The following is a 27,797-nucleotide window of genomic DNA, read 5'->3' as shown; positions in this document are numbered from 1 at the left end:
GAGTCAACGGCGTTAACTAATAAAAACAGATTGTTTAAAATTATTCAAGTTACAAGGCATGAAGTGCGTGCTTCTAAATTTCCCGAAACTATCTTCTTTTCCGTTTTTTACTGGTGTATTGGCTGAGTTATCATGGCATTGCTTGCTTTTACTGTTTATGCTTTAGTATTCCAAATAATACTTCCATGTTTTCTGACTGATCTATTGTACTGTTCTTATCTCTGCTTATCCCCTGTCACAGTGCTTTATTTTCCAGTAACTCACTCTTTTCAATTTTATGGTATTTGAAATGATCTTTTATGAAGTTCGAGCACGGGCTCGTGACACTCACAAATTATCCTTCTGTGATTTGTATTTGAATTCTTAGAATGCACATTGCTATATGAGTACGTGGTTATAGATAACTAGTCATTGCTTAGATCATAAAGATCTAACCCCATCTTTTTCTCTTGCAGAGAAACGAGGAACCTGGAGCTTACCGGATCAAAAACTGAACCATGGACGTCAATGCAGCGGCAGAGAACATCTAACCAATCAAAGTCTGAAAGGCAATGACTAGTTATCTCTGACTTTCTCTCATATATTTTATTTCTCTTGTTCTTAGTACGTATGAAAGATAGAAATTGTATTCTCGATTTATGTGAGATACTTTGCCTTCAGTATTTCATCATTATGTGTAAAATATCAAATGTATATTCATGAAATGAATGATACAAGGACATTTATATTCTCTCAAATATCAAATGAAAGTGTTTTCAGTAAATAAAATTTGAATTTTCAGAACTTAATTTTAACATGTGTTAAAATTAAGTAACAAGTACATCTCTAAAAATTTTAAAGATTTTTGCATTGTTGTTGGGATTAAGAGGGAGTTTTTTGTACCTTATAATCCTCAACAGAATGGAGTTGCAGGACGTAAGAATAGATCAATTGTCAAATCAGCCAAAGCTATGAGGGATGATCAAAACCTTTATACTTCATTCTAGGCTAAAGCATCTAACACTGTTGTTTGCATTCAAAATCGATGTCCGCACTCAGTCTTGGAAAATACCACTCCAGAAGAAGTATTTATAGGCATCAAACCAGATCTAAGTCACCTAAGGATATTTGGGTGTCCAGTCTATGTGCACATTCCTAAAGAAAAGAGAACAAAGCTAGAACCATCCGGGAAGAAAGGAATTCTCATCGGGTACAATAAAAATTCCAAAGGTTACAAGGTCTATATTCCAAGTCAGAAAAAAATTGAAATCAGTAGGGATGTTAAATTAGAAGAAGACATTGCCTTCAACCTTTTTGAAAATATGTTGATGACTTATTTACTACAGGTGAAGAACATCTAATAAGTAAATGCAAACAAGAATTGATAGCTGAATTTGACATGAAAGAGTTAGGTCCTCTTCACTACTTCCTAGACTGGAAGTTTCGCAAAAGGAAAACTACATCTTTCTAAACCAAGGAAAATATACTATTGATATTCTAACAAAGTTTGGAATGATGGACTGCAAACCAGCTTCTACTCCTATGGAACTTAATTTACATAAATTGGAGGATGGCATGGATAAATCTGAACCTGTTGATCCTACTCTGTACAGACAAATCATTGGTTCATTAATGTATTTAATGAATACTCGTCCTGACATATGTTATGCTACTAACACCTTGAGTTAGTTCATGGTTACTCCGAAGAAGATTCACCTAATGATAGCTAAACATATCCTAAGATATCTAAAAGGAACTATTGGCATGGGAATCAGATATGATCAAGTTGAGATAAATTTTCATGGTTTTTCAGATTCAGATTGGGTAGGTAGTTCTACTAAGTGTAAGAGTACTTCAGGATGTTGCTTCAGTCTTGGATCCTAGATGATTTCTTGGTGCAGTAAGAAACAGTCCTCAATTGCATTAAGCTCTACTGAAGCAGAATACATAGCCTCTTCATTAGGAGCCAGAGAAGTTGTATGACTACGAAAGGTTTTATTTGATTTGTTTAAAGAAACTTTGAAGCCTACTATCATTCGTTGTGATAACCAGAGTTGTAAACTTTCAGCTAATCCAGTGTTTTACAATCGATCCAAGCATATGGAAATTCTCTATCACTACATCAGAGATATGGTAGATCAAGATATCATCAAACTTGAGTACATCAGTACTAATGAACAGACAGATATATCGTGGTGCTTATTATGCTCTTTGGAGGAGCCAGGTAGACCAGGTAGTGGCAAAGAGGGCTTGGGAGGAGTCAGCTATCAGGTTAACAGTGGTGAAGGCAAATCTAACTGCAAAGAGAGCAACTTGAGAGTCAGAAAGAGCAGCTTGGGAGTCTGAGAGGATAGCATTTATGGTTCAGCTAGATGAGGCTAGGCAGGAGAACAGTCAGCTACAGCAGAAAAGGAGGCAGAGCTTGGAAAGATTGCCAAGATGATGCAATCAGCCTTGGAGATTTAGATGCAGGCCGAGGCAGATTTGGAGATATGAACCAAGCAAGTACGTGAGCTATGAACGCACCTAAATAAGTGTAGGGCACAGAAGACGTCTACCACATCAGCACTACCAGGAATGCATCCCTCTTCTTCTTAGTTATTTGAGTCATATTTTGAATTTTGATGTATAAGTTGTCTCTATTTTGTCGTCCGGAGAGGACTTTACTTTTTGGGGGGGATGATGTTGTCAGTAAAAACTATATTGTAGCCAACAGGTTGAGTTGGTATCCGAAAGGTTGCGTGACGGTTCAATCACTCCTTCGGGAAGTATATGTACATTGTCCAAATGGATTTATGGAGGATCATGGTAATTGGAATTGCATATATGCTTATATGAATAAAGTATTTGTTTTGTGTTACATTCTAATCTATTAATGCAATAAGTATCCATTTACCTTGTATGGTAAACAAATATCACAATCAATTCTTTATTGACGACAATGTCCAATTATAGAGAATGTAGTTCAAGGACTGTGCATGAAATCAGCACAAATGCCTTACTGTACATTTTCTTCTTAAAGAGCGGGTTGTTGTTGATTAGACCATCACCATTGAGTTAACTTCATATAACAATTAACTAAATTATTACATTTATACACCAATTGGATAATGAAACAAGTCTACCACAAGTATAAAGTTATGGTGATTACAGCATCAACTAAATAATTTTTAATGGCATGACTATCAATTCAATTTTTGTATACATGTGAAGAGGTACATCTCTTAAAGGCAAATTTTCCAGAACTTAAAATTGGTTATTAAAATTAATAACCAAAGATATTGAGGTCCAGCATTATCAATATTGCCTCCTTAAGATGCAATAAAAATTTACATACCTTCGTATTGTCTCAAGGCGTTTATTAAAAGTTGGATCAGAATCAATATCTACGGTCTTGTTCACATCAGACTCTCCCAACATGTTTGGCAACTCTGATAAATCAGAAAAAAGCAAGTGGAAAAGATATAAAACTAGTTGATGACAGCTGTAAGTATAGTATTTGCACCAATAATTTCACCAGAAAAATAAAGAGCCAACACACCCTCCATGGAAAGCAGATGTCCTTGCCCTAATCCAACTCTTCAATGAATATGAGCATTAAATATATAGCTTTTGTAACAAATAAAACAGCTTAAGAAATCATAATCACTTTTTAATACAAGATTAAAAGTAAACAAATTTTTCAAAGTATCATTAAAAAAAAGATTATCAATCATCTTGATGGTGGATCACGTATTCTGACCTGAAATATTGATATTCAGAAAGTTCTTACACAATCAAATCCAGAAGCATAGGATAGATAGATTAACAATATGTATTTTTTGTAACAATCAAATTTGCTCAAGAACTCAGAAATTGCTATTTTATAATTCCAAAGTACGAAGTAAAAATATCAATAGATTAACCACAAACCAATGAAAACGAATGTTATAGACAACAGATTTTCTTGATAATAGCATATCAAACATTGCACAACGCCTATTCGTTATTCATAAGGAACTATGAGAGCCATTGAACATTACCAGCTACTATAATCGTGGAGTTCCTTAGGTAAATTGGAATATGCAAATTTCTGAAATTAGCAATACAACCAATTGTGTACCCAGATTTCCATCAAAAATCAAAGCATGTACAAAAACTTGAGCAAAGGCAATGAAACACCTAAAATATTGCATGTCCAATATTAAAACTCAAGCTGTTCATAGCATTGATAGAAATGAGAGAACTCAAAGTAGTGACAAAATGGAATTTACAATGGATACAATTAGATAAACAAACGAAAATTGCGAGTACACTACAAGAATAGAAGAAAAAGAGAGGCAATGCAAAAGCTTTGCAAAATTAAGGCTTCAAAGACCACACAAACCTGCATGGCACCAGCCATTTTCATAATTCTTTCACCATGTTTTCTCCAAACACCGATTCCTCACTATTTCTTACAAAATAATCCTTTTTTTAGACAAATTGCAATGAAGATGAAGAATTTGAACAATCTAAATGATGAGGACTATGAATTTTATAGATTTTTTAAGGGTTGGGTGAGGTTAATTAGACTAGTAGCCCAAGTTTCAAAAAGATGCATGGTTTTCTATTGCTTTTTAATTCGCATAAGAGACAATTGGACGGATATGGTGCATTCAACAGATGCTAATAGGCCAAAACTAAGGGGGGAAATAAAATAAATTTTATCTTAAATAAGTATTTCAATTTGGTATACATGTCAATCTAAGGTCATAAACTTGTGAATGCATTGTAGCTATGCACAACGGCTGTAAGTAGTGAGATAAGTGGGAATGAAACATAACTACAATTATGAAAGCAAAACTATCCTTTTAAAATTACTACAAAAATTATAGACAATTCTACTTTGAACTACTCCATGAAATATAATTGGAATTGTAACAAGGACTAGCAAACAACTACAAGAATTGTAGGTAACTCATGTATTGAACTTCCATGGTGACATAGAAAACAAAATCAGCAGTGAAAAACCTAGCTAAGGTAGGTAATGCCAGTGGCTTAGGTGTGGTCCTTGGTGTTGTCAAGGCTGAAGACAATGAAGACAATCGAGATGTTGATGGTCTATTCCGGAATCTTCTTTGGGAAGTGCATTTGTGGGTTTAGGGAGATTGAATGTCAGTCAAAGAGGTTGTATTTGCCCCTCCTCTGGTTCAATTCACCCTTGGTTGTTTCTTGGTCGTTGTCCCTGAAGGTGTTGAGATAGGCATTTCTTGCTTCTTGGTTTTCTTCCCTTCATCCTCTCCTTTTGAATCAAACAATCCAGCTTCTTCTCTCACCATTTGTGTGTGTAAATCAATAATGAATCTCCGTCCTCTGCTCTCCATTGATAGTGTATTCTTTTTCAAGTCATGTTTGACCTTTGCTTGCACGAGCCATCCTCATCCCAGAATGGCGTCATATCCCTTTCTTTTTAGCGGTATGACTACAAAGTCGAGCAAGAACCGTTGTGTTCCAATAGTCACTGGTTGTGCTATTAGGATCCCTAGAGGCTTAATGTCATGTTGGTCTACAGTTAGCAATTGGAACGTGGGTGGCCACAATGTTGACTATCCCAACTTCTTCCAGGTATCTTCTAGTAGGACATTTACCCTCGAACCTTTGTTCACAATTGTGTCTGAGAGGATCATTCCCAATATACCCATTTCTACGACCGTCGAATGCCTTCCTAATGTGAGGGCTAGTAGTATTGGGTCTGTTGCACTTGTTCCGCTTTCCTTCTCCTTCTTGGGTTCTTCTAGTAGTTTAACAGTCGGAGTCATGTTTATGAGTGTCGTTTGTAGTTGGGGCATTGTGAGGATCAAATCATTTAATTTTACTGGCACTTCAGTTTGTAATATCCACCTTATGATGTCCTGTTCTGCGCAGTTCCTTATTGAGGTACCCGCAATATCCCCCTTCTCTGTTTGTGATTTCTCTGACTGCATCCCTTTCTCAATTTTTGCCCATGCTTCTTCCAGTCTCTTCTTTTCTTCTGTTGGGTCTGAGTATAGCTTTGCCTATTTATGCGTGATTGCAAGGACTTCCTCTTCCTTCATTCCTGCTTCGATGCTGATCAAATTTACTCCTAATTTCGATTTCAAGCACATGGCATCTTCATGGTCTCCAGGACCACACCATTTGGATAGCAACTTCAGTGTGTTCATCGTTGTACAATTTCATGCAAAGTTGCCCCATAAGTTGCATGCTTGACACTAAACCATTAGTCGGTTGTTCACATCATACTGAATCTGACAGCAGCCCCCATTATTATTGTTATTATTGTTGTTGGTAGTGTTTTTGTTTTGTCTCCTTCTGTTTTTTTTGTACCCACCCGAGGTGGCACCGTCATTGTTTGTGTTTCCATTCCCTCCCGATGTGGATGCTTCCTGTGTCAGGAGCACTTGTTGATGCCCTCTTGTTTTCGTATTGAATGGGCATTCCTTTGTGGAATTTCCCGCAATTTGGCAGATATCACAAAACTAATTCTTCGGACAGGATCCCTTAGTGTGGCCTTCTGTCTTGCATTCTGTGTAGCATAGCTCATTTTCTTTGGTCTAGTTATTCCCTTTCTGCATATTCTTAAACTCTTTCATCATCCTAATCATATCCTTCTGGAGAGCTTGGACCTTCCTACTGCCCTTTTCATGACCACTGCTATCTTCAGAAGAGGATTCATCTGAGTAGGATGATCTTCTTTTCTTCTTTTTTTTGTTCTCTATTCACTCTCTAAGTTCATTGCTCAATTGTATGCTTCAGTGTACGACGATGGCAGTACAATCTTCATTTTCCTTTTTAACTCCAAGCATAGTCCTTCTATGAACCATCTCTTTTACAGCCCGTCTGCTAGCTTACTTTCCATTTTATTTACTAATTCTCTTAGCTTTCTAGCATATACATGGACTGTTTCATTTTTTCCTTGTTTTGTGGTGTAGATTTCTGCTACTTTCTCATTATCATCTCATAGCAGTTGAAACTCTGTAGTAAATTCCTTCTTTATGTTTTCCCATGTCGTTAGCTTTGCCAAGTCGGTGTCAAAAAACCAAACAATTGGCTACTCTTCGTAAGGTGGCTAGAAATAGCCTTGCCCATTCGTCTTGGTTGTTTTTTCCATTTGTTGTCCAAATCATCTCGCAAGTTTTGCAGTGTCTGATCGGGTCAGCCATGCCATCCCCATCGAACTTTGGTAACTTTTCCTTTGGACTGGTCATTGGTACCCTTTCTTTTTTTGTGCGCTATTGTTTGTACCCGCATTGTTCTCTACTTCCGTGCCACTTTGAACACCCGCGTTACGGACACCTTCATTCTCAAGTGGCATGAAGACTTCCTAAAGGACTTGGTTGTTTCGACCAAACTGTATTTGCTCGTCAAGTGTATCAGGGACGAAGAGTTCACCCCATGCTCATATTCCTTCGACACTCTGAGCCACGCTGGTCCTTTCTCTTCCGTCTAGATTCCCCCTTGCCGTATACCAATTTGCCAATTCTTCCTTTGTTCCTTCGATCACCCTTCGCCTTTCTCAGGCTTCTTCTATCAACCTTTCCCTTGATCGACTTGGCGACTGCACTCCGTTTGTCAGTGCTCCCATGGTACCGTGGTCACCTCCTGTGCCACCACTACCATACCCTTCAGCGAGTTGTTGGAGTCTGTGCCTCCGGTCACTTTGCTATGTGCAGTTTAATACTTCTCGTGCCACACTTATGTCATCATCTTCTTGATTCTTATTTCTATCTTTATTCAATGTGTTTAGCATTCATAGCACCAAGCCCTTATAGGCAACGGCGCTAAATGTTTACCGTACAGGGTAAACGATTTATTAATGCATTCAGACAATAGACAAGAACATGGACAAGAACATGTAACACAGAAGTATTCATTTTATTATTTGCATGTATACAGAAGATATTACAATATTCGATATGATTGATTACAATGATGATCCAATGTCCATTCCGCGAAGGGGTGACTCAACCGTCACGCGCTCGTTCGGATACTATTCTACCTGTCAGCTACAATATAGATTTTATTGGTTTATTGGAAACCATTTCTCGGTATCAATTCATTCTTAATTGCTTGAAATGATTTTTTATGAAGAATATATTCCTATTATTTGATTTGGACATCTAATGGAAACTAGTGGAATGCCAAGTGTGGACAAATGGATGACCAATTAATTGGAACAAAATGCCTTGATTCTAGCATCGGTACATTGGTTGAAATATGTCTTGTGCATGGGCTTGTAGGCTTTTCATTTTAATTGTGGAAGTTTGCTTTAATCATTGTTGGAGAGGAAGATATGATACTCCTCATTGGTCTTGGTGCAGCCTTCTGATTGTGCATTTGGAGGTTTCATGTAATATGTTGCCCTATTTTGCTTTGTTTATCTTTGTTTTGAATGTCTTTTGCAATGGCTATGGGATGATAAATAAGGTGCAGAATCACTGATAACAAAGAAAGTTGCAGTAACTAAACAACTCAGAAATTAAACAACATTCAGAAATACATCAAGTAGATAAATCCAAGTTTTATTTCTGATCTAGATAAATCCAACTTTTATTTATGAAGGCAACCCGGATCATCAAATAGCAGTATGTATTCATTCCATACATAACTAGAAAATGCAGCATTGAAATAACTTGAGATGTTCATAAAATTTGCACTATAGCCCTCTCAAACTAGATGCCACACTTCAAATACTATTCTAAAATCCATGCAAATGGTAAAGAAGGTCATTGCAGGTTCAAATGCCTCAAAAACAGTAACTTAGAACATCCCAAGCCCTAGCTTCTCGACAAACAAGGTGTACAGCCCTCCACAAAGAAGTACAGCCAGCAAAGAGAGACCTGCAAGCAAACAATAACCTCTGTAAAACTCCCTAGTCGGCAAAGAGATAGATAAAGGTTGCATCAGCCCCACCGGAAAACATGCTAAGCCTTATTTTGCTGACACTTCTTGCACTCTCTTACATGTTGCATCACATCCTTTTTCAGTCCCTTTCAAGTGAAATGGTCCTTTACTTGTTTATATGTTTTGTAGAAACCTGGATGGCCTGCAAGGGGAGTGTCATCACAAGTATTCAAAAATCTTTTTCTTCATTTTGGAATCATCTATGAGATACACTCGATCCTTCAATAGAATCAGCTCATCAGCCATCTTGAACCTACGATCTTGAATTTCGCCTTCCACAACATCATTAGCAAGCTGGTTTTTGGAATACTCAGTAATGATTACTGAGTATTCCCTTTAACAAACAAGGCACTAGCCACCACATTGTTATTCCATTTAACAAACTCAATATCAAAATCATAGGCTTGAATTTTCCTCTCCGATTTCTGCTTCCAATCATTTAATCCCCTTTCACTAAGTATTCCAGACTGTTATGATCAGTCTTAACAAGAAATTTGTTGACAAGAAAATCAACTTCAGACTTCAAAATCAAACCCTTTTACCTCAGCAAGGGCACAAACTTCAGACTCAGAAATGTCACAAAGACGACAAGAGAAAAAAAAGATAATCAAATAATCAGATGCCTTATCCAATGAAATGAGATCCTATTTACAAACCTTTATTTGCAAAAGTTTCCCAAATGAACTCAACACTTGAAACTTTCCAACACACTTTTTCAAAAATATCTCTCAATATCATTATAATAAAATATTATTATTATAATAATGTGACTTTAATTAATAAATAAGAGCTCATGCAATTAATAACTACATCCACTGCCACTGACAACCAACTGTTAGAGCCACCCACTGCACTACCAAAATAGACTTACTAAAAATAGCAAGTTTGCAACTTGTGAAGTTTTCACACCATCGCCCCAAAAAATTTTGGGGACTCCCTTTTCAAGCAAGCTTTGACAGTTTTTGTGGATGTTGGGAATTTTTTGGTTGCCTTAGCAAATTTGGAGTTGTCCAGAGGTATTTGAATTGCCAATTTTACACCTTGGACGTCTCGGTCTCTAGGAGGGATTCCGTTTATTTTCACCTAGTGCTAAACTATATTTTCCTGAACATGTAATTTTGTCCTTAGGCTTAACAGAATTCAAAAACAACATTTTTTCATGGTTAAAATAATATCTAGCAAGACAAATTTGCAAGTTTCGAACTTAGATGGATTTTTGAAAATTTTGATATAATTGTAAAAGCTTGAGCATTTTCAAAATGAAGTTTAGATTTAGTCATTTTGAAAAATCTTGAAATCTTTCGATGAAAAAAAATTTTCATAGTGAAATTGGATTTAGAGTTTCAATTTCGAGTGTCAGGAAAAGGATTTATTTTGTTAAAAAATTGAAAGTGTATCGCAAAATTGAAATTGGATTAATTTTAAAAATCTCATTAATTTGGTTGACATTTTGCCTAGAGGATTTTAAAAATGTTAAAAAAAATTGAAAATTGATTTTGGATTGCTAGATTCGATTTTAATGATATTTTTATTGTCAAAATGTTGTTAAATAAAAATTTTGACATCTTCTAGGCTTACCTTATTTCTATCTTGCAATTCTGGATCAAATTGGCAATTAAATGACCAATTTCGCTATAGGGCATCGCTATTTTAATGTTTCATTTAAAACTGGGCCATCTTTGGAGGTTTAACTTAAATTTTGTTTCCCTCCAGGCAGGTTGGCCCACTCTAGAGATCAACAGGAAGATATAAGAATGGGCTTCTCCCCTCTTACCTCCTCATTCATTCCCACCTCCTCTTGCTTGGTTGAGTGATTTTCTTCTAAAGGGGCGATTTTGTCCTTGGCAGCGATTTTGAGGTTTGATTTTCCATTTCTTGGTAGCGATTTCTTCCTTCAAGTTGGGTGATTTCTACCCCTAAGGCGATTTTGGAGAAGGTCTGATTATTTTTGCAAGATTGGGCAATTTTTTAAGGTCTGATTTTCCTCCTAGGGCAGCGAATTTTTTCTCCAGCTATGGCGATTTTATTTGGTGAAGAGGCAAGGATGATTTGAGATCTGATTTTTGGCAATTTGGGCAAATTTAGAAGATTGAAATTCTGATTTGGAGCAGACAATTCTGCCCTAGCGCAGAGATTTTCCTTCAAGTTGGGCAATTTTGGCAAGAAGGTCAAAATTTGAAGAAAGGAGCAGATTTTTGCAAGCAATTCATTTGCTAGGGCATCACATTTTGAAGGAGGATTTAAATTTCTGAGATCAAATCTGAACTTGAAGAGGCCCAATTGTTGGTAGAAGGCAGATTTAAGGTAAGATTCTTGTTCATTTTTAGAGGTGAAGATCGGTTTTAAAGGTGGATTTTATTCATTTTTTTTGCATGGTTCGTCTCTCTTATCTTCTTCTTGCACTTTTCATCCACCACTTCATCATCTTCATTGATGGGCTGAAATTGAGAGATATCAATGTAGATTTCATAATAGGACATATGGAAAGGCAAAAATAAGCTAGACCACCCTAAGATTGAAGTTGGGAGATATAAGTATAATCCATCCTAAGGTAATGAAGAGGCTGAAATAAGTGGTAGTCCCACCCTTAGGATTGAAGATTGATAAGTGTGGAGAGGATTTGGAGAGGCAAAAATAAGCTAGATTCCATCAATAGAAATAAGTTCGGAGATTGATAAGTGTAGTCCACATCATTTAGAATGAAGAGGTAGAAATAAGTGTTTAGGATGGTCGATGTTAGTACAAGCAAAAACCCAAAGGGAACGAATACCAAAAAAGACAAGGAAGACATGATACCTAAGACCACCTTCTTCTCGAAAGTGAAGCAAATAAGTGATAACAATATCGGCACGGTGAACATGGTATAGTTTAAAGATAGATTGAAGGAAGGACAATCCTCCATAGTGGAGATCTACATGAGCGGAATTGTGCACGCGGCAACTTTCCCTCCTACCTTGCCTTGTCCGGAATTGGCAATGAATGTGCATCCCTGTTTGATATTGTGATCAAGTCCATCATTTTCGATGAACGGAAGTGAGCATTGGCTAACAGCAATAGACAAGTGGTCGAAGAGGTATTCAATATTCCCTAGCATAAAGGCATGACAGTGGTAATGATGGATCAAACAACCAAGCTCTTTCAAGATAATCAAGATGCCTACTTCATTCATCTAAAGCAGAATTGGTTACATGAAGGCAAAAAGGGAGTTACCAAGTCATCAAAGCTCACCAAGTCAGATTTCAAATCACAGTATGGCAACCATATTGTGCTTCTCAACCAAATCATGGGTGTAGCTCAAGGTATACAATTCGAGAGCTGGATGTACCATTTTACTGATGAAATTGAAAATGGAAAAAGAAAATCTGATTGGGCTAGAATTATAAATGCAAATTTAGAGTTGCAACTTAGGACAATTAAAAATCAAAAGCAATTCTACATGGGATCCTACCTTTTCTATCTAATTGCGAGACTATATAAAACTCCTGGACTTAAGGCCTTAGGAGTGATTGGCAATGTTTGGTGTATGAGTGCTATCCACAGCTTCATTTGCACAACACCAAAGCTTATAAGATGTTTTATGACGCCTTTGCCATGAAGACGTTAAGGATATTACAAGGGACACCTGCTAGGAGGCTCTCACTGGAAGCGGAAGCAAAAGGTAAGAAGTATGGGAGTTGGTTCATCCAATTTCTGCAATTTACATATATTAGAGTAGCAGGAAGTACAATTATTCCCAAGAGACTTCCAAGGTACCCATGCGACAAAATAGTTTTGATGGAGTTGGCTAGGCAACTTGAGCATTGTGACAAGATGATGAAACTTAAAGGTGAGACAGGGATTACCTTCTCATTTGGAATAGGCAATGATACTTGCCCCAATCCTGTCGCTTTTGCAGCTGCGGAGAAAGAATGGTATCATCTAGGAAGGCATAGAGCAAGACAGGGATTTGATCCTAATGGTCTTATCAAGGCATCTCATGAAAACACATTCAAACATATTCCTACTATAGAAGATTTTTGGGCCAATGCACAAGATGACTTTCATGTGAGGGAGCTAGCTTTCTCAAAATTGTCAGCGAGCATGATGAGGGCAATCAGATGGAGAGGCCTTAATATTCTCAATCAACTAGAAAATAATGAAAATGTGCTAAGAGAAGATTATGATACAGTGGATGGAACAGAATTGGATCCAATGGATTGGGATGATCATCAGGATCCTTCCTTAGGGGTAGTTACAAGGACAGTTGATCTACACACTAAGTCATGGTACAATGAGAAGTTAAGGCAATTACAAAGTCGAAAGGTACACCTAACTTATGAGAAGATGAAACCGGAGGAAGAAGGTTCAACGGAGTTAGTCAAACAGAAAGGTGGGGGCAGTAGCCAGCAACAAAGAGCAGTTAAGAGCAAGAAGAGAAATTTGGAGTTTGAGAAAAGTAAAGAACATCAGGAGCCTCCAGCAAAGAAACAAAATGTAACACTATCAAGGGAGAGCATAATTGAGGCTAGGAGCCAAGGGGTTAATACAAGTGGACAAAGGGTCGTGGTAGAGGTGAGCTCTTATTCGGAATCAAGTGGTTACAATGACAGTACCAAATACTCTCCTCTCTCGGAGAACCAACACGGAAATGGTATGACAATTACTAGTGAAGAAGAGGATAGGTCAATTGATATTGAGGAAATAAGTTAGGCACCTAAGTGATGGGGACACAACCCAAGAACAGAATGGACACAACAGAAGAAGGGAAACTGTATTAACTGAAAAATAAGCTAGTACATTCAGTACAACGAAAATAAACTTCAAAACATGCCCTAAGGGCTTACAATAGCATAAATGTGGAGATAATTTCTCCTTTCAATACCTCCTCTCAAACTCCACTCCGAACTGCCTTTTACAATGCCAGAAATCTCCTTAAATAGACCCCGGAGGGTTAAGGACTAGGAGTACATTCTAGAAAGTGCTAGTAGGCATCCACCGACCAAATAGAAGGTTCCAGAAGCTGCGTTAGAAGTCGACGCAAATCTAGAAGAATCCAGAAATGGTAACCGAACTTCTGGGAGGCATAACTTTTGAACTGTAGCTCCAATTGACGAACCGTTTACATTTTCGGAAAGCTCTCGAAGCGCTCTATAGCCCTCTGAGGTCATTTAATGCCCCTAACTTGACTTTGAAGCATTCTTAGGAGGTCTTCAAAACCCGAAAAATTGCAATAACTTTCAAACCGTGGGGCCTTTTGACCTGATTCTTTTTCTGGAATGTTCTAAATCACAATTACATTCATTTGGCCAATTCACACCTTCTAGTTTACCAAATGACGACCCAATTACATGCTCCTATTTTTTCGAGATTTTCTAGCACACTAATAGTGGAACTGTGAGAGTTGGAACCTTTATTTGACCCAAATGGGTGTCCAAAAATGAAAACACATGAAACAGAAACTAAGTCTAAGTGCATTTTTTTGCGTGACACAGGATTGCCTTTATACCTCTGGATGCTCCTGCATCACTAAGGCTATTGGTGATGCTTTTCTAGTCGAACTGAATCCAAATTTGGGGAGATGCACTGCACCACTATGGTTGAGGCAAATGCTTATGCCAAGAGGCGAGGTGGTGACTGTCCAAACAGTTGAAGATATTCAAGGGTTAGTGGAAAAGGAAGATAGTGAAAAACATAAACAAATTGCAAATACGGTGCCAAAGGTAATCAGGAGTAATGATGATGGTCACCGAAAAGTTCAGATTGCTATACCAAAGGTTAGCAAGGCAGTGGATGAGATTGTAGCTCAAGAGTATGAAAGAGTAGAGCATAACTTGGGAAGAGTCATAGATGACATGGCGTGTGAGGAGATCCAGGAAGGCATGGTTTCAATTAGAGAAAGGTTGAGGAAGGCAAACGAGAGGGTTGTGAAGTTGGAGGCCGAAAACAAGTATTGGAGAGATTGCCAGCTTGTCCAACAGTTGCATTAGGCAGCCCTTCCGCAAGACAGCGGGAGTAACATAGATGAGACATCAGCTCAGCTGCACGAAATCAAAGATTGGATCAATGATATAATTCAAGATGGGCAAAATTTCTTGTCTTCCTTTATCTCGACATTCAGGTCATTGGTGGCTATTAGAGACAAATTCAAAACATTTGAAGGAGAGTGGAAAGATTTCCTTCCAGTTAAGGACTTGGCCATTCCCAAGCTATGAGCATTTATTGGGCTACCAGAGAGATATTTGGAAAGAACCAAGTTGGTGGATGAAGGAGAAATGAGTACAGTGAATTCTTGGTATGTTGCCTTGACCATCAAATTGAGGATACTTGACGAGATACAGAATGAGATTACACAGCATAGCCCAGGCATTGACACTTCCATTTCAACCATGTTGGACGATGTTGGCGTTGCACTTGATTTTGAAGATATCAAACAGGAGAGCGTCAATGAGACAGAGTTTGGATTGAGACTTGATGAGTTGGAGAAGGTTGCCACCAAGAAGAAGCATTTGAACACCCTTGCCTTCCTCAATGCCTTTATCGGATATGCGAACGAATATGAGAAGGATCATGAGAAGACACTGCAAGCAGAAAGCCACATGATGAATTCAATTGAGCTCAAGATGAACCACACACCTTGCCCTCCCATGAAGGAAGTCAACTACAAGCTAGCCAAGTTCATTGCCTTGGTTAAGAAGATGAAAGAAAAGGGTAGAATTATATTAGAGAATCATTTGATGTAAGCCCAAGTGGCAAATTCTCCTTTCTTCTTGGGTAGGATAGGTGTTTGATTCTAATTAGCTACCATTTTGGTGCCTTCTCATTGGTTGCCACTTTTCTTTTTTTTTCATTGGTCCATTGATGAGGTGGCATCTTCTCATTGGCCGATGGAGTGGCAACCCTAATTAGGGCTTTTAGAATTTGTTCTGGATCGTTGATTTTGCCTCTTAAACTCTACCATTGGTTGTAATTTTGGCCCCTATATAAGGCCATTTGCTCTCATTTGTAAAGGGTTGAACAAAATTGTTGCTTAAGATGATACCAAAATTGCTTCTCTTATCATTGTTGTGTCTTGCATAGTGATTAAGAACACTTGGTGTTATTGCATGGTTTCTAATTCCAATAGTTAGAGTTAAATTTTCATTGAAGTTGTTAAAGTAGATTTTATTTCAAGAAAGTTGTTAAGAAAGAGTAAGAGTAGATGGATAGTTGTATGGTGATATTAGTAGATGTTTGATAGGGATCCATAAACTAGGCCACTACCATCCTAGTGGCTTGTTAAGAAGCCTTGTGTGATAATCTAGTCTTTTTTCCCTTGAATCATTACATCTATGGAAGTAGTGTTGCTGGTAAGCTGTCACCAGATTTGATCCTTGTCAATTTGCTAATCTTTCCATTCATAGGAGTAGAAGTAAAGCATGTTGTGAAGTACCCCCTTTTTTTTTAATCGCCTTGGCAATTTTTTGAGTTGCCCAAAAAAATTTGATTTGATTTTTTTTGAAAACTTTAAGTCTTTGACACATTCGGGCTAGAGGGGAGAGGGTTAAACTTATTTTCACCCGATTTCGCCTAATTTTTCAGAGCAACCAATTTCATCCTTAGGCCGGACAAAAATTTCAAAGAACAACACTTGGCAAGATAAAATTGTAAAATTTGTACTTAGACGATTTCTTTTGAAAATTTGGATATAATTGTGTAAATTTGGATAATTTTCAAAAAGTGAAATTTTATTAGATTTGAGTTTTGAAAATTTCTTTGCTAAAAAAAAAATTAGTTTTGGTGATGATGAAATCGAATTGCAAAATCGATTTCAAGCTCTAGAGAAATAATTTACTTGTGTTAAAATGCTAAAATTGTTTAGCAAAATCGATTTTAATTGAATTGCAAAATATTGGCTTTAAATGGATTAATTTTGCCTTGAAAACTCTTAAGTCTTTAATGAAATTAGTAATTTAATATTGAAAAATGGCTTTTGGCTACCCAAAATCCGATTTTAATGACATATTAATTACTAAATCTTCATTAAATGGAAATATTTAGCACCTCCAAGGCATTATTTATTTTCCTTTTGCAATTTTGGTCCAATTGGCAATTTTAAAAATTTAATTTTCATCATGGCAAAGTTAATTTTGGTTAAGCATTTATTGTTGGACCAGATTTATGATTTAATTTTTTGTTTTCTTTCCCCTCCAGGTCCAAGTCGACCAGCTGCGGAAGGCATGTGGAGTTGGGTATAAGAGGAAACTTTTTCCTCTTCTCTCCTCATTTCTCATCTTCTTTTTGGTGTTTGGCGATTTTTGGCAAGGGCAGTCTTCTCTTGTTTTTGGCGAATTTTGTCTTGGAGCAGCTCTCCATTATTGGGCAATTTTTCTTGCAAGTGCAGATTTCTCCTTCATAAGCAATTTTCCTAGGGCAAATTGGCTCTTTCTTTTGGGCGATTTTTGTTGGAAGGCAGATTTTCATGGTGTTATGTATTTTTTGCAAATTCTGTTTTTTATTAAAGGAGCTGCGATTTCTGCCCTAAATTGGGCAATTTTATTTGGTAAATTATTGAGATCAAAGGTCTGAATTTTTGTGGACAAATGGTTGCAGTTTCAAGTATTTAAATTTTTGATCTGCAAGAGGATTTGAAATTCTCAAGGTCTAATCCTAAATTCCAAAAGAGTCAAGATCCGGCTATTGGTAGAGGTGACTTTTAATCATTTAGAGTTGAAAGGGGTCCTTAAGTTGACTTCCTTTTTTCATTCTAGTCTAAGGATTGCCTCCCTTGGTTCTGCTACTCTAATTGTCCACCACTTTACCATCCCGTAATAGGGCGACGAGATGGAAGATATTAGTACAAGCAAGAATCCTAAGGGGACAAACACTAAGAAAGACAAAGAGGATATGATGCCCAAAACACCTTCTCAAAAATGAAGCGAATAACCGACACCAATCTAGGTACAGTAGACATGATACAAGTAAAGGACAGACTAAAGGAAGGTCAATCCCCCTTGGCAAAGAAGATATATAGAAGGCAGTTGCACATCACAGCCCAAGCGTCGATACTTCCATTACAACCATAATGAGCAACATCGAAACAGCACTTTATTTTGAAGATATCAGAGAAGAGGACATCTATGAAGCAAAGCTTGGATCGAGATTGGATGAGCTAGGAAAGGTTACTATCAAGAAGAGACATTTGAACACTCTTTCCTCCCTCAATGCTTTTATCGGATTCGCAAAAGAGTATGAGAAGGATCATGAAAAGACACTACAAGCAGCAAACAGCATGATGAAAGCGGCGGAGCTCAAAATAAAGCACACACCTTGTACTCCCTTGAAAGAAGTCAATGAAAGGCTAGCTAGGTTCATTGTCTTAGCTAAAAGAATGAAAGAAAAATGGAGAGTTATATTAGAAGATCATTTGATGTAAGCCCAAGTGGCAATTTCTCTTTCTTCTAAAATAGGACAAGTGTCTATTTGTGATTGGCCACCATTTTGGTGTCTTCTCATTGGTAGCCACTTTTGCACTTTTTTTATTGGTCCATTGATGAGGTGGCATCTTCTCATTGGCTGATGGGGTGGCAACCCTAATTAGGGTTTTTAGGATTCAATCTAAATCGTCGATTTTGCCTTTGATCTCTACTGTCGGTTGCAATTTTGGCATCTATAAAAGGCCATTTGCTCTCATTTGTAAGGGTCGGAGAAAATTGTTGCATAAGATAATACCAAAATTCCCTATTTCTTTCTCATTGGTATGACTTGCATGGTGATTAAGGGCCTTTGGTATTATTGCATGGTTTCTACTTCCAAAAAGTTAGAGTAGATTTCTTTTCAAGTTGTTGAAGCAAATTTCATTTCAAGTTGCTAAGTAAGAATAATGTAGATGGCTAATTGTATGGTGATGTTAGTGAATGTTTGATAGGCGTCAATACTAGACCACTAGCATCCTAGCAGCTTGTTGGAAAGCCTTGTGTGGCAAACTAATTTATTTTTCTTTTGAATCATTGCATCTGTAAAGGTGGGGCCATTGGTTAGCTTTCATTAGATTCAATCCTCGTCCATATGCTAATCTTTCCATCCATAGGAGTAGGAGTAGAATAGCAAGTAATTTGGTAGTTGGAGTTCATTCTTAGAAAGTTAGAAAGGAAGGTTAAAGTCATCAAAGCATTATTGCCTCCACCCTACGCAATCAACATCATTGGCAGACATATCCTCCATCACCATCACCATCAACATTATCTGTCACTTGCACATTTCACAAACCCATCATCATCGCCACATCCCAAAACCCAAGTCATCCTTGAATGAATAGCGTAAGGCCGCCTATGTGATTCCCAACAAATCACATCGATAAAACTGAGCGAGTATCCACAAGAGTAAGGAACATTGGAGTAATTCTCATATCTTGTGAGCGATAACTTTTCAAGAGAGGACTTGTATGTTTGATACTCCATATCGGATATCCAATTACTAATATGTTATGTAGTGGTACAAAAGCTCACATCAACAAAGCAGCAAGTAGTATAGTAGTTGGAGTTCATTCAAGAAGAAAGTTAGAAAATTAGAAGCATTGCCGATACACGTACCCTCCATCATCACCATCAACATCATTTAGCATTAGTATACATTGCAAAGCTAGATCTCATCATCATCACACCAAAAGTTCGACATCCTTGAAAGAACAACGTAAGCCCACCTACGTCATTAACCAAAAAATCGCATTAATATAATTGAGTTAGTATCCATAGGTGTAAGGAACCTTGGAGTTTTTCTCATGTTCTTCATGAGTATTTACTTTTCAAGAGAGGGTTGAGCGTTTGGTATTCTATATCAAGTATTCAATTGATATATGTTATGTAGTGGTACAAAACTGACATCAACACAATTGGGACCCCCAAATCACCCTGTTGGCTCACTAGGGTCGCTATAATGAGCTTGCCTAGAATGGGGACATTACATACCATTGGAGAAAACTATCCAAATTTTTGTTGTATTATAATGTCACATTTTTATGACCAGCTACATATTGTCTTTCTCGTATTGGAATTTATCTTCAGGGGAAGCAATGGTATAGATCAGTTAGAATTACACACAAGGAACCAACATTAATTCTAAATCCAGCATAAGATTAAACACTTACCATGCTGCTGGCAGGTCATAGAATAGCTTTGTTTTATATTATTCACAAGTGTGAATGACTTTGTCTTACGTGACTTTCCTAAAGACTAAATAGAAATCATTGCTTAGCTAAAGAATAACAATTTCAAAGGGGCTACTTCTTTAATAAGTTTGTTGGCCGTGGAAGCCTCAAATAATTTATTTAACAAAACATGTATAGAAAATAAATGATGTCAATTCAGCCAGCTAACACTTGTTAAACAAATGAGGAATCCCTCATGGAAAAGAAAATAAACACTCACAAGAAAAGAATGATAATCCCTATAGAAGATTGCAACAACTTGTCAGTTACAGGTGAGGAATTCGGAAACATGTGCATAGATAAATACTACACATGGACAAACTACAACCTTGAACCTAGTGCTGTTAAGGTTATAGTGGATGCTTAGGAATGTTATCTGATTTGCCTAAGTGGGTGTACGACAGCGAAGAACTATTATAATCAAATAAAAATCCCAAAAGGGATCTATTCCCACACCAGTTACATCAAAACAATTAGAAACTAGAACTACATATTTGTTAGAACTTAGAGTGAGCACCATTAGGGGCTTCATCCCATGGATACGGCTATGTAAGCACTTGGAGGTAGAGGAAACCTCCAAAGCACAACACCTTATGCACCATGCAACATTAAATTACTAAAAGGGCAAATCTTGCATTTTAAAGTTTAAGTGAACAAAGACATAGACAATAGCAAACTACTACTAACATTTAAGTAAAATAACTCTCAAGAAGGTATTGATGCCGAGAGGTGGTATCAATCTTAGTAATTCTCTCAATGGCCTCACACCTGGCTGCTAGCCCGAAATCCAAGGAAAGGTGCGGATCTATTGGTTTTGATATACCTTGCAAAGAACCTTGGCTCAGTCTTGGGCAGACTGTGTAATTTCTTGCAAGCTACCCTAGACCTAGATTGGTCTCGAAGGGTGAAAGACTTTGATCAAAGCATTGTCTATTCCTATCCCCTATAATAACCCCTCCGGGTTGGATGGAGGTACGGATTCCAGGTCACTTATATGTTTTTCCTACTGTGTATGGGTAGAGGTATGACTTGAGAAGGTTGCTTATGTGTTCATTTGGTAACCTAATGATAGAGGTACAAAGCTTAGGTCACTTACATGCTAGTCTACCCCGTATAGGTAGAGGTATAGCCGAAGACAAATGCTTAAAATGATTAAGAACCTATCCTGATTGGATAGAGCATTGGTCTGATAGACTGACTAGTTGGCCCTAGATAGAAGAGCCCGAATTGGCTAATTAATATTAAGTCCTATGTAGATGTTGTTAGACTCTTAGCCTTCCCCCTTTACACTTCTAGTTTTGTGCTAAACCAACGCAACTAGGTCTATGTCCAAGTCTAGATAGCCATTAGGTGGCTTTCCTTCTCATCTATTTCTTTAAGCTTGCCTATGCGAGAATTGAGAAAAGTATATGCATATCAGTTGGCTAGGTGATATAGGTTTGGTCGCGCACATGTTGATGTGTTTTCCCAAATGAGAAGAAAGCTTAATCCTTCGTTGAAACATCGATTCATGCTTAGGCTATGCTCATTCTAAGACAGATTACATCAAGAAGAAAGATTCCGTGGAAATTCAGAGCCAACGTGAAGAAGTAACAAATTGTAACTAAAATAAATGAAGATCATGCTCAATAGGACCAAACCCAAGCTTCCCGAATGGAGAAACAGTGAAAATACTCAATAGTGATCGCTTTCAGGAATTTCCTTCTTTCAATATGCCAAGACCCCTCCCAGAGCCATAAACTTGATTTTCCAAAATCAATATTTGGAAAGGTTTTGACACTTTAATCTCAACAGGATCTCTTCCCTAAGGCATTTGTAGGAATAGTAAGTGAATTGATCGATCAAATGAAGTAATTTCAATGAAGTCTTTGCCATTTTGGAAGATCGCCCTTGTGACTCCACTTGCTTCGGTAGCGTACCTTGAAAGACACTTTTTTGAAGTGCGTGAATCTAGGCAAATGGTAATCCTTTTATGTTGGATTTGCATTCTAGGAGTAATAAGGAGTATGGTGAGCATGAAGAAGCAATTTGCAGAGTATTCCTAAAGTAGTATAGAGGTTTTATGAATTTGGCTACTCTGGGCAAGCCATAGTCTGATCGCGAAGCCGCTATCTCTATTTTTTGAAAGAGGTAAAATCTGATGAGATTATGAAATATTTTGGAGAGAATTTCACATATGAAGACATTTAGGGAGTTACTAAGCAATCATCAATCATTTTTAGAGCATACTAAAGAAACTTATGATGTTTTCGAAAACAGTCTTTGCAAGTACACCATGGTCTCTGGTGTACCCACAATCCTCAAGCTTTTCTCTAATAAGGTGAAGTTGATGACAAAACGGCTTATATAAAAAGCAGAATATTCGTCGAAAATTCGCAATTTGCGCTATGCTCATGAAAGTGACTAGGAATTGAGGAGGTAGAGGAAAGTAAATATTGTCTTCTGTAATGACCCTGCTCAAATCTGACCTTAAATGCTGATTGAAGGCTCGAAGAATTTTGTCAAACACTTCACATACAAGGGTCATATGACTGATATAACATTTCAGTTTGCTTTAATGACTCTTTTCTTCAATTAGCATCAATGAGAATGTTTAGAAATGACTCTAAACAGACTAAACAATGACCTAACATAAATATGCAACTTATTTTGACAATATTCAATGCATATATGTGACTGAAACTACTTGCAATATGTAGCTACAGCAACTAGTAATTATGACAAACACTTTGGATGCAACCTAAAATGACATTTATGTACTTACAACCAAGTGGTATTTTAACAAACATTTAGTATGCATAATTATAACATTATTTATGCCAAAAAAGAGAACCTACATCTAATTGACATTTTGACAAACAATTGGCATACAAACTACTAAGTTGATCATGAATGGCAATAACATATTCAATTAAAATAGTAGTTGACCAACAACTTATATCTCATTCTTTGCAATAAAATGTCTACTACAATGATGCTATCAATTGGTGAAGACTCTTGGCTTACAATTGTTTGACAATAGTGCCAAATTTGATTTTCTGAGTATTCACTTATAGCAGCAATTAAAATGCCTATGATGACAATGCAAACTACTTAGTGAATGCAAGAAGAACCTGGTAATGATGACGCCCAATGTTGTTGATGAAGAAACAATAAAAATCCAATGTGATAGGCACCTTCCAAGCTCAAATCGAAATACTCAAGCTGCTGCCCCTGTTCTTGCCTGGCAAAAGTTTAGATAATTAATTGCAGCACCAAACGCCTTCCAATTTGCCCCTAAAACAATTGTCTCGATGATAGGAATTGAATGCAATAATATCCAGAATGTTGGCCTCCTCAATCAAAAGGTATGAGCAAAAACATGAGACTCACATAGGCTAATCAACCTCCATGACAGCAGATTATGAAGGTCTGTAATAATCGTGCTCAATAACATAATCAATCTCAGCAATACATCAGCTGCTGAAGTAACTTCTCCATCAAATGCAACAATACATCAGTTGTTGCAAGTACAATAATACATCAACTATTGTACTCAAATAATCTCGACTGTGAAGCACAAGATTGGACTTCTGAAGTAAAGCCCACAATCACTAATAATTGAGCTGGTAACTCACAACCTCAAAATTGCATAACCAATGAGGGTTTTCGTTCTCAATGGCCAAAGACAACTGCAGAAACCCTAGGCTCCACAACCATCAAACATCAACATCAACAACAACAAATTTGCCTACTGAGAATGAAGCCCAGAATGCCTATTTAATCTTTTTTCTCCACTTTCTCCAGAAACTTCTAGAACATTATTTTATTTATTAAGTGACTTTATAAAATATTTTATAATTCAAGTCACTTTATCAAATTAATTAAATATAAAGTTACCTTTTGTTTGATGGTTGTGGAGCCTAGGGTTTTTGCAGTTGTCTTTGGCCATCGAGAACAAAAACCCTCATTGGTTATGCAATTTTGAGGCTGTGAGTTACCATCTGAATTATTGGTGATTGTGGACTTTACTTCAGAAGTCCAATCTTGTGCTTCACGGTGGAGATTATTTGAGTACAACAGTTGATGTATTATTGTACTTGCAACAGCTGATGTCTTGTTGCATTTGATGGAGAAGTTACTTCAGCAGCTGATGTATTGCTGAGATTGATTATGTTATTGAGCAGGATTATTACAGACCTTCATAATCTGTTGTCATAGAGGTTGATTAGCCTGTGAGTCTCATGTTTTTGTGCATACCTTTAGATTGAGGAGGCCAATCATTTTGGGTATTGTTGCATTCAATTCCTATCATCGAGACAATTGTTTTAGGGGCAAATTGGAAGGCGTTTGGTATTGCAATTAATTATCTAAACTTTTGCCAAGTAAGAACAGGGGCAGCAGCTTGAGTATTTCTATTTGAGCTTCGAAGGTGCCTATCACATTGGATTTTTATTGTTTCTTCATCAACAACATTGGGCGTCATCATTACCAGGTTCTTCTTGCATTCACTAAGTAGTTTGCATTGTCATCATAGGCATTTTAATTGCTGCTATAAGTGAATACTCAGAAAATCAAATTTGGCACTATTGTCAAACAATTGTAAGCCAAGAATCTTGACCAATTCATAGCATCATTGTAGTAGACATTTTATTGCAAAGAAAGAGATATAAGTTGTTGGTCAACTACTATTGTAATTGAATATGTTATTGTCATTCATGATCAACTAATTAGTTTGCATGCCAATTGTTTGTCAAAATTTCAATAGGCTGTAGGTTCTCTTTTTTTGGCATAAATAATGTTATAATTATGCATACCAAATGTTTGTTAAAATACCACTTGGCTGTAAGTGCATAAATGTCATCTTAGGTTGCATCTAAAGTGTTTGTCATAATTACTAGTTGCTGTAACTGCATATTGCAAGTAGTTTAAGTCTCATATATGCATTGAATATTGTCAAAATAAGTTGCATATTCACGTTAGGTCATTGTTTAGTCAATTTAGAGTCATTTGTAAACATTCTCATTGATGCTAATTGAAAAAAAGAGTCATTAAAGCAAAATGAAATGTTATATCAGTCATATGACCCTTGTATGTGAAGTGTTTGACAAAATTCTTCGAGCCTTCAATCAACATTTTAAGGTCAAATTTGAGCAGGGTTATTACAGTGGTATCAGAGCTATTGACCTGCCATCCTATTGGGTAGATTGAACATTGAATCAGTTAGTTAATCATGTTTACTTCAAGTACCCAAAAGCAGTGGGACAAGGATATGAAGAAGCTTAAAAAAATTTTGAAAAAGTTGGATGAAAGTCAGAAAAGGATGAATGAATTGATGGTTTCCATGTTTAAGAGGACTACATCACAAAACAAAGAGAAAGAGGAACAAGAGGTCTCTACAAGTGAGGTATCTAGAAACCTCTACAAGGAGTTTGCAACAGTTGGTGACCAGTATATAGCCGAATCTAGGGAGCACAAAAATCAGACAAGCTTGGAGGAAGATGTTGGGCACACAATACTTCAGGAGGACTTCAAGGATGAAGCTAGAGATGCTCCGCTTGGTTTACACAATTTGAGGAACCGGCTAAAGATGAATGAGGATGAGGTAGAGTTTGAGTGGCAGGAGTTTGTTTCAGCCAGGGCTACCTTGTCAGTTGAGGGAGTTACTTTGTCAGTGACCCCTGATGATATTTGTCAAGATTTGGACTCTCAGTTAGTTGCAGAGGACGAGGGAGCTAGAGATTGTGATGATGAGATAGTTTTAGCAGCAGCTTCTTCAGAGTTAGCTGAGGATGAGTCCGATGCTTGCGTTCAGAGTGTGGAGGTGTACTCAGATGTAAGTACACTGAGCGTTGGTGATCTTGATGGGAGTTCGTTTGATTCAGCTTTCTCTCATAGTGTGGACAGCGTATTCGAGACGGTTAAGAGGAGGTCCATAGTGCAGAGTCACCATGTGACCGGCCACTTGAGAGTTGGCAAGAGAGATCACTACTGCTCTTGAGCATTTTGATACCGCTCGTCAGTTGTTGGCCATTATTGGTTGGGGTGCTTCTATGACAGATGAGTCCAGCGGTGGTTAGCTTTCTTTGGCAAAGGTTCATGCCTTGCGTGAAGCTTTCAGGGTTTTAAGACAGGATTACTTATAGTTGGCAGCTAACCGTGATCACCTGGTTGAGTGGGGGAGTACAGCCTATGAGGCACTCTTGGATCGTGAGGAGGTGAGTGAGCTTACCCAGGAGCTCACAGCGACTACATAGGCTTTGGAGGTCACACAACGAGATCTACAGGAGTCGCAATTTTAGTTAGAGGAGGTGACCGTGGAGTTGGAGCATTTGCGGTCTACACCAGCCCCAGACCCAGTTCATTTGTATATTGAGGTGGTTGGTGGTGAGTATGCTCCTGTAGTTGTTACTGAGGAACATGTTGTTGGGGCTGACACACATGTTCAGGATTTGGGAGTAATTGGTCCTGATGAGTTTGGGATACTAGTGGAGTTGAGTTTCCAGATTGATTCTTCTCACACAGATGACAGTGTGGTACAGTTGGCCGTGCCACCTTTATAGAGGGATCAGTTGTGGTGTGTGGGGGAGTATGTTGATGCTTCCTCGTATAATTTTTACTGCACTGAACCGTTCATGGAGTATTTGCTGGATAGTGCAGGTGTTCATCTGGACTCGCATAAAGTGTCAGAAGGTGTTCTCATCCAAGGTACTAGTGCTATTTGCAGATTGGTTGGGGAGATTATAGTGATCCTTTTTGCTATGCTACCTCACAGGGATTTTCAGCTGGGGTTTGTTGAGCGGATTGCACAGGGTCCTATCCAGCCTACAGCCACTCGGAGTTAGAGATTGGAGCCATCTGCTGATTCCCAGTTCAGTGATGGTGAGCTAGTAGCGGAGTTTGGGGGTTCCTACCGGCATTATACGGTGGGGTACGCCCATCATTTTTCTTTTGACCTAGAGATATAAGATTTGATTTCACACAGGTGTAGATCGCCTCCAGTTTCTTACCATCCATTATGGGATGGATTGGCACCATCTTTTGTTGATGGAATTGGCAGTTGCAAGTTACACAGCTTGTAGTATTGACACACCTAGGACAGTTTATTAGAGATTGGATTTGGTGGCAGTGACTCAAGTACCTATGGTTGTCATATCCACAGTGCAGTTGGGTGCAAGTGTCAGTTAGACAAGGACTTGAGTTTTGACAGAGTCGATGTTTCAGTTGGCTTGAGTTCTACAAAATGGTTTCTTCTATCGGCATCTATAGTTGGTCTTCGGATGATTTTGTTAGTGATGTCAGTTGTTTGGGTGTTGAGTGCAGTTTCTCAGTTGCTAATTTTTGTGCTGTTGATGTTGATGATTTCTTCACAGGAGTATGGTGAGGATTGAGACATGACACAGGTTTTCACTTGGGATCCACATGGAGGAGAATGGTACTTGTTGTTGAGATTGCTTGAGGACAAGCAATTTCAGGGGGGGCGGACTGTCATGTCCCCTTTTTGGAGGTAATTTGATTTAATTAATTTAATTAATTAAGTTGTCGAAAATAATGAATATTTTATGAGGATGACTAATTAATTATTTTAATTAAATAAATAAGTGGTATTAAGTTAATTATTTATAAAGTTATCAAATAAACAAATATCATCAACATCAACAACAAATCTGCCTACTGAGAATGAAGCCCAGGATCTGCCTACTGAGAATGAAGCCCAGGATGCCTATTTAATTTTTTTTCTCCACTTTCTCCAGAAACTTCTAGAACATTATTT

The 27,797-nt window shown here is 37.6% G+C and overlaps 1 protein-coding gene across 5 annotated transcripts in view; it reads right to left on the bottom strand.

Annotated features, from left to right (window-relative positions):
• Nucleotides 1-27,797, bottom strand: part of LOC149580246 (Tetratricopeptide repeat (TPR)-like superfamily protein) — a 344,359-nt gene that overhangs the window by 185,837 nt on the left and 130,725 nt on the right. For all 5 annotated transcript variants that reach the window (XM_089790050.1, XM_089790051.1, XM_089790054.1 and 2 more), the window contains one exon: nucleotides 3,317-3,410. In XM_089790050.1, coding sequence (XP_089646176.1) covers nucleotides 3,317-3,410 — 94 coding nt within the window. The remainder of the gene's footprint in view (nucleotides 1-3,316; nucleotides 3,411-27,797) is intronic.

Source organism: Cupressus sempervirens, chromosome 1 (assembly GCF_028749045.1).
Source record: "Cupressus sempervirens isolate cs-2001-9-10 chromosome 1, ASM2874904v1, whole genome shotgun sequence".
NCBI lineage: Eukaryota > Viridiplantae > Streptophyta > Pinopsida > Cupressales > Cupressaceae > Cupressus > Cupressus sempervirens.
Note: the sequence above shows the minus strand (reverse complement) of the source record. Positions and strands in the feature narration are given on the sequence as shown.